The sequence below is a fragment of the Pristis pectinata genome, chromosome 12 (genome assembly GCF_009764475.1).
Source record: "Pristis pectinata isolate sPriPec2 chromosome 12, sPriPec2.1.pri, whole genome shotgun sequence".
Taxonomy (NCBI): domain Eukaryota; kingdom Metazoa; phylum Chordata; class Chondrichthyes; order Rhinopristiformes; family Pristidae; genus Pristis; species Pristis pectinata.
The window spans coordinates 38,892,792-38,906,852 of record NC_067416.1 but is presented as its reverse complement, the minus strand read 5'-3'; the positions used below and the strand labels follow the sequence as shown (position 1 = coordinate 38,906,852).

Here is a 14,061-nt window from a genome sequence, read left to right as displayed (position 1 = left end):
GACAATATCCATATCCCTCCATTGTCTGCACATTCATATGCCTATCTAAGAGCCTCTTAAACATCTTATTACCTAAGTAAACCACTTTATCATTTCAAAGGCCTCGATTAAATCACCCCCTAAACTTTCTTCTCTCTGCCACCATGGAATCATCTTCAAAAGAAAGCTGTGCATTACAAGCCGTCCCTGGGTTATGAATGGGTTCTATTTTTTACAGACATCCTTAAGTTGATTTAAATATCTTAATATTAGATATCTTAATCTTTATTAGTCACATGTACATCTAGACACACAATGAAATACACCTTTTGCGTGGAGTGTTCTAGGGGCAGCCCACAAGTGTCGCAATGCTTCTGGCACCAACATAGCATGCCCACAACATACTAACCTGTATGTCTTTGGAACGTGGGAGGAAACCCGAGCACCCGGAGGAAACCCTTGCAGACACAGGGAGGACGTACAAACTCCTCACACAAAATCACTCCATACAGTAACCATACCTCTACAATATTGTAATGAGTGGTGTTGATGAGAGTCAATTAACAAGAACATTTATTTGTCTTTCCCTGCCTAGTTACAATGGTACAGAATCAGGATTTCTCACACTCAATGGCTGGTTTCAATGGCCTTGAGGTATCAGTGCATGTGACTTGCTTAATAGAGTATCATTGCAGAAGTATCAATAGAAGCAATTGCTTGACAATTTTGAAAGCAAATCTCTTAAATGGCCTCCCACAGTGAAACTGGCAGCCCTGTGTTCTTTAGAGACAATGGTGTCTGATTACTATGTGGTGGTCTTGTTTTTTCCCTAGACTGGTTCTCATTTGAATCTATTAATATTTATGGCAGCTCACTTGTAAGTACAGGGTGTCCACAAGTTCGGCATTTGTAACCTGGGGAGGGACAGTATTGTCTTGTATTAAGTGAATTTACAGGTATCAATCAATTGGCAAATATACAGTAAAATATATATTTACAACAGGTATAATGTGGTAGACCCTCAAAAGAAAAACAATAGATATTGCCACCTGCAAAGTTAAACTACTTTTAGCTTCCATATGTGCAACTGCTCTTTCTAAAAGCCTTATCAACCGTAGAAGCTAAATAAAATTTTGAAGACTGCAAACTAATAGAATAATTGAAAATCACCCAGAAGAATACTGTTCCAGCAGTAATGAATTTGACTGTCAATAATAATTCAAAAATAACTTCCATTAACTTACATAACTGAGTAAATTATATGGGATGGAGATACAAGAGACTGCAGATGCTGGAATCTGGATCAAAAAACTAACTGCTGGAGGAACTCAGCGGATTGAGCAGTGGCTGTGGGGCGTGGGGTAAAGGAATTGTTGACGTTTCAGTGGAGAGGGAAGGTAACCAGTATAAAGAGGAGAGGGGGGAGGGTGAGACAGGGGCCAGTAGTAGATAGATGGACAAGAAAGGGCGAGGAATGATGGAATATGTAGTAAACTAACAGGAAATACAAAACAGATTGTATGAGCTTCTACACATATGTATGGAAAATAACAGTAAATGTAAATGTTGGTCTCTACAGGGAGGAGAAATTTTAAAAGATTAAAGAAAAAGCTGTGGATTAAACAACTATCTGTTTCTGTACTCACAGCAGAAGACAAAAAAAACAGATTGGGAATCCAGAAATCTAATGGGAATAAAGAATTTATAGTAGTTGATATTAGTAAAAAAATATATGCAGGAAATTGAAGTGATAAAAAAACTAACAAATCTCCCTGAAGATAGTCTACATCCAATTTAAACATAAAACCTTCTAGATTATATTTGTTTTCATCAATCAGTACTGATCCTGGTATTGCAATGGTTGGAACTGGGTTCTGTCAGCAAGTCTGCCAATTACCTGCACTGACAGGTTAACTGCATCTCAATTTATTTCACTTCTTTGAAATTCTAAATACAATATGTCAGTAGTGAGTATAAATTTACATATGAAAATATTCACCAGATAAGGAAAGAAAACAACAGACCAGGTCAATTAGAAATGGCAGAGCACCAGTTCAAGCTCTATCTGCTTGGAAGATGTATCTAATTAAAGGTATCTCCAGTCATCACAAGATTTTACTAAACTTCAGAAAACAATGGCCTAGGAATTGCATTTCACCCTCATTAAGTGCACTAAACATGCACAGCATATAGCACAAACACCACTTGGATCTCTGGGAAAAAAACAGATTTAAAGGATCTCTATGGTCTATTGCTCACAGAACCATGCATTAAAATGGGATGGGTGTGATTCGTTTCAGGAGCTACACAAAGAACTTCCAACCACTGTGTCATTGTGATCAACGGGAAGCAAGTCAGAGTTTAAAGAACTCTCTCCCTGTCAGCCATGGTAAATCTGCAGAAAACATTACCCTGGAGGTAAAACACACGGATGTGAGTGAAGGCATTTTTCTTGTGTGTGTCTGGGTGCTGTACATGTGATAGTCCATTCAAGGTGCCAATGATAGCAAAATGTTTAGATTTTGTCTGCACAAAATGTTTGTGATCAGTGAATGAACTATCGCTGATATAGATTCCATAATCCTGATAATTGAAAACTGAGGCAGGTAGATGCAATGAGATATTTGATGTCATAGTGCAGATGCTCTAACTGCCTTCCCCTTTTTAATCCATTCTTTTCTGTAGGTGATCAGTGAAGATCATACATTACCCTAAAGAGCTCCAATTTCTACCAGCAGTGGAGGAAGCATAAATTGTATAAACTGTGATGTCATTTGTGCACGACTGATAAATATCAGCTGAGCTAAGGTGAAATGTGTGCAGAAGTGCCTGGTTGAATTCCTCAATGGATGTAATTACATTCTCTATCTTGCATAAAACCACTTTTTTGTCCAATTTGCGCACAAACAAACTTGAGCAAATGGATCTGATTTCTGAGATATTATGCCTTAAGCATAGAAATACAAGTAGGTCATTTGGTTCCTGATAACTCTTCCATCATTCAATGAAATCAAGTCTGTGTTGTATCTGAACTTCATCCATTTGCCTTGGCTCCATATTTGATACCTTACAAAAATTTATCAATCTCAGGTTTAAAATTATAAATTAAGCTGGCACCTTTTGTGAGAATTCTATAATTCTAACATTAATTTGAAGCACGTGGTCAAGCCCAGAAACCAGTTATTCTAATGAAGGCCTCCCTATGAATACCAAAAAATCGGAATTACAATGGGTTGATAAAATGATCTGTACACTTTTAAGAATCCAATTTAAAACAAAGCTCTCACAAATGAACAGGCAAAAAAAGTGTATCTTGTAGTTGAGAAAGGATCTGCGGCTTCTTTTTTGAGGTTCGAGTTGCAGTCCAGAATTGTTACATACAAAAATGCTTATGATTGACCATGCCGCTGGGGCACTGTGGCAAAGCAGCACCATAAACTGCCGTGTGTAAAGGTGCAAAGTTCACGTGAAGATTTCTGAAAAGGAATTCAAAAATTGCAAAATAGTTTCTTGATTGGTATTCAGAAAATATATGAGTGCACTACAACAATTTAGCTATTCTGATTAGCTGATTTCTGTTGCTTCTGCTTTGCAGTGAATAATTTGCAGTTGAGTATGAAATATACATTTTGATCGCATAGTATTCTCCTGCCTCGTGGAGAACTTAGGAGTACAAGAGAGTGCTAACACCTTGAAACATGCAGTCTGAAGCAAACCACAGTGAGAGGCTTAAATAGTTAGGGACAGAAAAATATATAATATCAAAGGATTGGATAGTGACAAAGATGAATGTGATCCCTCTCTAGAGCTATGGTAAAGGATATCACTCAAATAGTGAAGTACATTCTGCAAGAATCTGCAAACAGCAAGAGATCATCACCTGTACTGGAACTCATAACATGAGCAGAAAATATGTGACATTTTAAGAGTAGAATTTCAGGAGGTGGAAAAAGATTAAAGAGTAAGACCTCAAAGATGGTAAGTATTTGATTACTTCCAGTGTTTTATGCTAATACATACAGAAGCAGAATGATTATACAGGTGAATGGTTGGCTTGAGAGGTTCTACCAGAGTGAGATTTTCAAATTCCTGGAACATTGGGACCAGCACAAATCAAACAGATTGTACTCAAACAACACTGGGATCAACATTTTCACAAGGTGATTTGGTACTATTGTGAGAGAAAGTTTAATCTGGCTGTGAAATCGGCGCCAAAAGCTGCATAGAACAAAGACAAAATGCAAAGAAAGCCAGAGGTTCAAACAGAAACACAAATGATAATGTAGAAACAGCAGGAATCAGACATGAAGACACAAAGCAAAGTCAATTAGCATTGCTTTGGAATATATGTATGTTGATGTGAGTAATGATACAAATAAGAATTAACATAGAACAGTGCAGCGCAGGACCAGATCCTTTGGCGCACCATGTATATGCCCACCATGATGTCAATCTAAACTAATCATATTTGCCTGCATGTGGTATGTATTGCTCTATTCCTTGCCTGTTCATATGCCTGTCTAAATGCCTCTTAAACATTGCTATCGTATCTGCTTCCACCATCTCCCCGGCAGCGTGTTCCAGGCACCTACCACTCTCTGTGTAAAAAAAATGGTTGAAATAGGGTGAATCACAAAGGAAATAAAAGTTAATATAGAAAAGGGAGATTTATGACAGATAAATGGGGAGAAAACACAGTTAATGTTTTAGTAGAGGAGGGGGAGAAGGAGGGGAGTACCTGACACTTCAGTGTCTGATATTCACTATAAACCTTTTACTAGTTAATTGTAGCTTTTTATACGCTTGATTCAAAAGATGTAATGTTATTTTCAACATATTTTCCATTGTCTCTAAAGGATTTAGTGGTAGATGGAAGTAGAATTTCCAAGTACATGCCATAAAGGTCCAAGTGACTGAGACCCTTTTGAAGAGACCAATAAGCAGCAATGATGAGCAAATATCTACAATCAATGTCAATAAGTGAAGTGCTGTCATTTTTCCTGAGGATGTACAATTTAACTAAATCCTGCAGAATTGGAGCTTCCACCCCTGATTGTAATGCTCTGACCTATCCATCCTTCCCAGTTATCTGTTATTTACACATTCCTTCATACATCATTGGGATTCCTTTCTTGCTAGCCCTGGCTTCTATTGTTTCTACTCTCTTAGTTTGCAATGTCTTTTTTGCCTGTATATTTTATAATACTTGACCTCTATTGCATGTAAAAAAAATTAGAAAATCACCATTCATCTTTTCAATCCTGGGTTGGCCCAAGTCCTCTTGTTGATGAATAATTTTCTTCTTATCAATCTTCATATTCATTGGTTACTTTACAGCTTGAAACTTTCTCAGTCTGGCTCTTAAAGCAGTAGTTTCTGCAGTCTCTCTCCTTCCCTTTATGATTAATCTAGTTCTCTCTATCACTGTCACATTCCTTGAAACCACTGCTACTCTCTTCTCCATTATGTCCTGGCAGCTCAACAACAAAATGTGATGTGAAGCCAATGCTGTAAGATAATTTAGTTTGACAGTGATTTCCTTCTACTAACCTGAAACATAACTTGCCAAAACCTAAAAGAAATGCTTGGTAGGAAACAAACTTACATTTTTTTCCCACTGTATTACAAATTGTTGCTTAACTTTGGTTTCCCTTTTAAAACTCTGAAATCTTCATAACGTAAGTTACTAAAATATGCTTTAATGTGCCACTTTTAGCTATATTTCTATACTGAAAATTACTTACATGCTACAATTTAAAATAATGAGAACTTCCTGTTTTATATATTTTTGTCAAGAATTTGGAACAAAGATAAGGAGAGTGATTTACAAAATTAAAATTGTAAGACAGCCAAAAACATAAATAAGCTACATTGGGAAAGTATTTTAACAGTTACACAAATACTATTCAAAATGAAAACACAGATTAAAAATATCTCAGATTGTATCATCAATAGGCCTGTTCTTTAGATTAGTTAAGGAGCCACTGTCAAATTAAAATTGCTATCAATCATTGGAAAAGGGACATTTAGCCAGGTTTTCTCTCATTAAGCATTATTCCGAGAGCTATATTGATGTGTATGGATGGAGACATGTATGGCCTGACAAAATGAATCCCCACAGTCAAGACAAAAGACGAGTAACAGCCATCTGTATGACCTTACTTGTGAAACTGTATCCAGCATAAGACTTCAAGAAAGCTGGAGGTATGGTAGAATGCACAAACGGGAAGTTGAAAAGAAAAGGTAGAAAGTTGACACCAAAAGACGCATGTTGAATTATAGAACATTACAGGGCTGGAGGCAACCATAAAGTCCATGGTATTTCCTGACTTTTTCATAAAGATATCCTTATAGCCCCACACCCTTGTTGTTTCACCATAGCCAAAGATGATTTTTCTTTTCTAACATGTAATTCAATTTCCTATTGAAAGTAATGATTAAAATTGGTTCCACCACTCTCTTCAGCAGCACATTCCAGATTACTGAATAAAGCAAAAAGATCCTTCTCAACATCTTATAAATAACGGAAATTCTGCACACACAGACATCTTAGGCGCCAAAGTTATCAAAAGACGCCCATATATGTAAAATGTTTACTTTTCTGCGGACCATTGATCTCCATATTCTAATCTATTTTCCACTACTGTGTCACTCACTGGCTAACTAGTTAATGACAGTGTCTACACAGCTTGCATGAATCTTATCTTCTGGTGAAACCAGTTAAGAAAATCCTCTGCACTGAATATTTTTCCCCATATATGATTTCAACACCTTTGGTTCTTTTTGTCAGCTTTATCGAGCACCAGAATACTGCCTAAAGGTTAAATAAATAACATTAACAGAACTTGGTGTGCACGATTAGTTCTCTTGGGTTGGTCAGTGGGACTGTGTATTTCTGTCAGGAAATAAGATAAAGGGAACATGGAAAGCGAATTAAAACAACAAGCAAAGACTGGTTTTGCTATCAAGCCAGTTGCACACTTCAGAGTGCAACTGAACAACTTGACATCAATCATCTCCTGTCTTGCCATTCGTCATGTAATCTCATGGAAAAGGCAAAAAGAAAGCCTGAGAATAACCTGAGTCCCTTGGGTAACTAAGCAGAGAGAAAAAAATACCGGGAGATTCCTCTCTGTTTTCCTGAGGATTTCAGGAGCTCTCACTAATGTGGAAAATATAGTGATCTAAAATCCACCCAGCTTTAGTACACTCAATCTATTCTTTAGTTACACCTTAGTAACAGTCACGGTAGATAAATTGCCCAGGTTTCTTCTGTATATCTTGCCCTACTGCATTTAATGAAAAGGATGATCCATTCATGGCTAACTAAAGATATTAAGGATGCTATCAAATTGAAAGAAAAGGCATATGCCCAGAAATATGTGCAAAATTGCTCTACACGTTAAGCCAGTTTTTGATAGTATGGAACCATCTTCTCCAGAGTGGGAACAAATTTCTAGCTAGAGATACAGCAGAGGGATAAGTAAGTGGGCAGAAATTTAGCAGAAGGAATTTAAAGCAGGGAAATGTGAGTTTATCCACCTTGGTTCGAAGGAAAATAAAATATTGTTTAAATGCAGTAAGACTACAAGATGCTGTTGTTCACAGGAATCAGATTATCCTCATACATGAAACAGAGAAAGTTACCATGCAAGTAATTAGGAAAGCAAACAGAACATCCGTGTTAATTGCAAAGGAGCTGGAACATAAAAGCAGGTTAGTCTTATTTAAACTGTGCAGGTTGTTGGTGAGACCACAGTCTTGGTTGTAATTGAAAATCAAAAAACTACAGATGCTGGAAAGTGAAAAACTCAACAGGTCAGGCAGCGCCTGTGGAAAGAGAAATAGTGTTAACGTTTCAATCAAAGATCCTTTGTTATAAGTGGGAAAGAGAGAAAACAAGTTAGTTTTAAACTGCAGGATGGGGCAGGAATGGACAGGACAAAGGGAATATCTCTGATAGGGTGAGACCAAGACTGCCATGGGGATAAGATGTAGATGGAATTATCCACTAGATAGGTTGATAAAGGGAGAAAGAGGGGGAGGGAGGGATGGAGGGAAAGAGAGAGAGAGAGAGGTGGGAGGGAGGGGGGGAGAGAGGGAGGGAGAGAGAGAGAGAGAGAGAGATATGAACATAAAAGCAATGAAATGAGGGCGATTTTACAGAGTGAAAACACAAATAAGAAGTGTTGTAAGATGCAGAGATCTAGGAAATGCCCAGCAAGTCAGGCTGTGCTAATGGAGAGAGAAAAACTGAACCATTATTACAGATGGATGACCTACAGCAGAAATGACTAGTTCTGATACAGAGAAAGAGAATTATCTGAAGTTGTATAGTTCAATATGACAGAAAACATGAGAGAAACACTGGGTGGAGGGCTTGTGGAATCTCACAACTGTCTTGATTATACTTTCTCCCTCCCTTTATTCCATTCTGCAGCTTTCTTGATCACTGTCGTATCTGGCCCAATGAAGAGACTTTCCACAGAGATGCCTCTGAGATATCTTCCCTTTTTCTTCCCCTCCACCATAGCTGACAGTGCCCCTGACTGTTTCATCTATTTACCATTCTCTCACTCCCATTCCTCCTGGGCAGAGCTTACCTTTCATGCCACTCATCTCTGCATTCAAAGATCATCCTTTGCAATTCCATCACTTTCAATGAGATTCCGCTATGAGACACACCGTTCCCTCCTCTCCCTTCATGACCCCCTGATCCACTCTTCTATCCTCACTCCCTTTCTCAAGGCACTTTCCTGTGCACTATGGGAGGGCAATACCTACTCTTTACCTTATCTCTTCCCACCATCCAGGGGTCTAACAGTCCTTCCAAATGTAGCAGCAATTTATTTGCATTCCTTCCAATCCAGGGTACTCCATTTGGTGGTCACAATGTGCTCTCCTCCACAATAGGGAAACGAAACACAGATTGGTTCACTGCTTTGCAGAAAACCTCAACTCAGTCCAAAACAGTGACCCAGAGCTTCCACTGGCCTGTTATTTTAATTCTTTATCCCACTCCCAATCTAACATATCTGTGGCCTCCTACACTTCCAACAAAGCCCAATATTCAATAGTTCAATAATTTCAGATAACTTGCTTTTCTTTTCTGTACCAGAACTTGTCAGTTCTGCCAGGTTATCCATTTTTTGCAGTGGCAGGTACAGCAGCTGGGCAAAACTTACTTGACACACCTATTATACCTTCACATATATCATTACTTGCAGATCTTATTATGTTATTTGTCATAGTGAGTGAGAACATATACTGTTTTTTCATCTCTGTGATAATATGAAAGATTTGATTGGATCAAATGTTTCACTGTGAAAGCTGAGTTTAAAAAAGCATAAAGTCCTTTAATATTTCTGAGGCAAAGAGAAAATTTTTTGTATATTAATGTACAGAGTTAATCCTGGAGAATATATTTCAACTGTGAATATCATTATTTGTTGGTAAAGGTTAATCAAATTAGTAGGATAAAGTGGATAAGGATACAATGAAGAAGGAAAGAGATACAAATGAGTGAAAAGAACAGATGTCACAGAAAGAGAGAGGGGCAGAGACAGAGTAATAAACAATGATTTAACAACATTGAAATAGTTAAAGAAGTTGTGGAAGCATAGCATATTTTGCTGTGATTTCCTTTGCACAGAAGTTCCCAAGATTTTGTTTCTCACCTAGGTTACATAATGTGATCACTTCTGTTGTGATGACATCATAAATGTCCATGGTAACTACAAAACTACTCTCTCTAGGCTACATTTGTTTTAAGACATGCCAAGATACTTTAAGTTCAGTTGGTTCACAAGAAGATTAAGGAAGCTAAAGAAAGCAAGAAGAAGTCCATCTTTTCAGTTTTATTCCAATTTATACGAAGGAAAATACAAAATACCCCTGAATATGAAAGAGTAAATGACTTTGATCTTGAAGAAAGGCCCCTCACCGTGGCTGAACAATTACAGCTTGGGTGCTACTAACATCGAGGAAGATAGAGCACTAGTACCTGATCTTCATGTAATTAATAATGGCCTTGGCTTGCTCGATAGTGAAGAATTCCACGCCACGACTCTTATCTGAACTTGACTGACTAACTTCAGTCATGAGTTTTGTGAGCTCTTTTAAATTACCTGGCATTGGCAAGTGTTTGTCTGCAATAAAACACAACACCAACTGAGTGAATGCCTTAGAAGATATTCCAATTCATATAAAATGATGAAGCAATAAGCAGAGAGTGACAAAATCAATTTGAAAGCTTGTTTTATCTACTGTTAAATTAAAGGAGTAATCTCTTATACATATACATGTAGTATCAAAATCTTATTAATTTAACTATCAGTTGGTAAGATTAGTATGAATCTAACCTTTTCACAAGACATAATATTTTCTTCTGTTAGGAGGTTTCTTTGCCTTTTCTCACCAATGTGGAGATTGGTTGAGACACACAGGGCAAAACATTCCCTTGTTTGGTCCCTTTTTTTAATCTTAAGTGTAGAATTGACAAAAGCAATACAAATGGGCTCAACGCCTTTCTGGAACAGCAAAATTCTGCAAATTCCTGTTCATTGTTCCTATCCAATGAGCCCTGTTGGAATGTGCTTGTGTGTGGATGAGGCCAGCAATGAACATAGGCAATAGGAGAAGGAGAAGAATGGAAATCTGATCCCATCCTGTTTCTTGAACCAATACACCCCTTCACTGCTCTGCAGAGCCTATTCATAACTGTCCAAGAAATCACTGCCCTTCCCTTTTTCTTGTAAACTTCCTGTACCCCAGTTCTCCCAGAACCTAGGATCCCAATGAGCCAACAACCCCCCAACATAGTGAACATTGAGCATTTGCAACATTAGCATTTCTCTAATTTCACTATTATCATATGGCTATTTCTTATCCCCTCACCCAAAGTCCAACCAGTACGTCATTCCACGATCACACTTAGTAATTCAAGGCTCCAATATTCCCAAATCTGGAGTCATATAATAACCCAGATATGGCCAAAAATTCCACAAAATCTATTTCATGCTGCAACTCAACCTCTTCAATGTTGCGGCCTCAAATGATTATTTTGTCTCTAATCCCAAATTATTTCCAGATCTAAATGTGTAAGTGTTATGACATCAAAATGGAAACAGTTCATATCTGACTGACCACGAAGAGATAGAGTCATTTTACTTATGCAGACAGATGCTGCTGGGAAAGTAAGCATTAAAGTAAGAACCTCATTTTTGCAGTGCAAAAGTACAACCAAAGTAGGCAACATTTTTGTAAAAATCTGTTAGTTTTAAGCTTTAAGAAACTAAATACATCTGGTAGAAAAATTATTTCCAGAAACAATTTCTATGAAGATTCTGGCAAAAAGCCAGGCCACATATTTATAACTTATCAAAATAGCATGCTGATGAAAAGAAAAAACAAAGGTTCCAGACATGTTTGTTAGTTGATTCGCAGATTTAAATGGTACCTATCAACTAATGTATATCTTCCAATTTTTTGATATAACTTTCTGCTAAATTACTCCATTCTCCTGTGATTGATCATTGCGAACTGCATCAAAAATTATACTTACTGCTGATGTTCTCCAAAATGATATTAATAGAGTCATGAAGGCAGATATTTGAAGTATCGCAAAGTTTTGCTCTTTGGCCCACCAAAACCCAGAGACATAATAATCCAAGAGGATGCCTTCTTTCATGCAATTCTGGTACTGTTTGAGTTGTAGGATTTCAGCCAGTGCTCTTTAATGAACAGAACAAGAAAGGAAAATTACATTCCCTAGAAAACATTTTCATGGATAACATATGTCTTTAAAATACAATGCTTTGGAATGCAATAACACTGAATGAAGTATTCAAGGCTGTTTTTGTCTGAAAATACTGGTAGCGAATCCAACTGTGAAATTGTTTTCTTCACATTAATATTCACCGGAACAAGATTAAGAATAAAGGTGCAACTATACAGCAGTTTTCCCAACCTCACAAGATCCCAAAGCGTTTCACATCCAATCAAGTATTTTTAAAGTGCAGTCACTGTTACAATACAGCAGTCAGTCTGAATAAACGTAGCAGAGCCTCACAAATAGCAATGAGATAAATGACCAGATAATCTGCATTGTTGATATTTGTTATGGAATTAATATTGGCCATTCTTTTCCAAAAAGTGGCGAAGGATCAGGGTATAACATCTTGCAATTCCCACATGATTAGTTAGCCTTTGTACTCTCAGGTAATGGGAGACAATAGTGACTCCCTCATCAATGTGAAATATGCAGACATTGGTCACAGGGAGACCTTCAAAGCTGAAGCATGGCCTTAGTTTGTTTATGATAAAAGCTAGTACCTTAGCATCTGTTTATCAATGAAGTATGATCTTTTTTCATTTTGAAAGTGTTAAATCTGGTGCTTTGGATTATAATAAAGACATGCTGTACAATGCATTAATTTATCTTTGTAATGGATTATGCCATTTAAAACCAAGATCGGGAGAAGTTTCTTCACCCAGAGAATGGTTAACCTGTGGAATTCTCTACCGCAAAATACATTGGAGGCTTCACTTCTTAATTCTAAAGGGATTAAGGGATATGGGGAGGAGGGCGGGGACAAGCTTTGGCATGGATAAACGGCCAAGATTGTGCTGAATAGTGAAGCAGGTCCAAAGGGCTGAATGGCCTACTCTGCTCATATGTTTCTATAAGTTTCTATCCGTATGTAGCATGGCTACCCGTCCACTGGTCCACTCTTCCATTCCCATCAACCACCTCCCTTCTTATGGCATTTTCCCTTACAACTGCAGGTAACGCAACACTTGTCCTTTCATTCCTTCCCTTTCCACCATACAGGGACCCAAACTGTCTTTCCAGGTGAAGAAGTGATCCACTTGCACATCTTCCAGTCTACATCTCTAATGCACTGCAATTGGTGTTCGCAATGTGGTCTCCTCTATATTGAAGAAATCACACGCCGATTGGGTGATTCCTTTGCAGAGCACCTGTCTTCAGTCTACAAGGGTGACCCTAAGCTTCCCATTGCCTGCTACTTTAATTCTCCATCCAATTATCACTCTGACCTATCAGTCTGTGACATAGTGTGTCATCTGCCGTCAGGGCATGTTGCAGCCTTCTGGACAATGCTGAATTCTGCAACTTCAGGTAACTAGATTATGCTGTCTGTATCAGTTGTCCACATGTGATATGTGGCTCAGCTTGTTTGTTTTATCCCCCTGGATGTGGAGGACATGCCCAATCTGACCTACCAGGCATGTCTTCCTGCTCTGCATTTCGCAACTCCTGCATTCTTTTATCTATGTTGTTTTGTCTATGTTCTCATTCTCTAATTGGTCCCATTCTCTGGATGACCAAGTAACCTTGTTTATAGTTTATCCCCATGGTCACCCTGGTTTTACCCTATCTAAGACATCCCCCCTCCCCCACCTGACTCTTAACAAGTTCCTTTTGTCTCCTTCCTAGTTCTATCTTTTACATTTTCTATAATCTAAATATATTTTAGATTTCCAGCATCTACAGTTTTTTTTCTGATTTTTCACTCACCCGTCGTTATAGAGTCATAGAGTCAACTGGCACAGAACCAGGCCTTTTAGCCCAGCTGGTCAATGTCGACCAAGGTGCCTTCCTGAGCTACTCCCATTTTCCTGCATTTGGCCCATATCCCTCTAAACCTTTCCTATCCATGAACCTGTCCAAATATCTCTTAAACATTGTAGTTCTATCCTTCTCTACAGCTTCCTCTAGCACCACCCTCTGTGTGAAAAAGTTGCCCTTCAGGTCCCTTTAAATCTTTCTCCTCTCATGTTAAATCCATGTCCTCTCATTTTAGACTCCCCTACCCTGGGAAATAGACTGTGGCCATCCACCTTATCTATGCCCCTCATTATTTTATATACTTCAATGAGATCACCCCCCAGTCTCCTTTCCTCCAGGGAAAACAGTCCCAGCCCAACCAGTCTCTCCTCATAACTCAGTTCTCCAGTCTCAGCAATATCCTTATGAAATCTTTTCTGCACCCTCTCTAGCCTAATCACATCTTTCCTACAGCATGGTGACCAGAACTGCATACAATTTTCCAGGTGCAG

General features: G+C 38.2%; 1 protein-coding gene across 1 annotated transcript in view; it reads right to left on the bottom strand.

The window, feature by feature from the left end:
• cabcoco1 (ciliary associated calcium binding coiled-coil 1) overlaps positions 1 to 14,061 on the bottom strand; it is an 81,218-nt gene that overhangs the window by 30,327 nt on the left and 36,830 nt on the right. Inside the window, exons 3-4 of the mRNA XM_052027767.1 lie at positions 11,539 to 11,711; positions 9,983 to 10,127 (exon numbers count right to left, since the gene is read on the bottom strand). Coding sequence (XP_051883727.1) covers positions 9,983 to 10,127; positions 11,539 to 11,711 — 318 coding nt within the window. The remainder of the gene's footprint in view (positions 1 to 9,982; positions 10,128 to 11,538; positions 11,712 to 14,061) is intronic.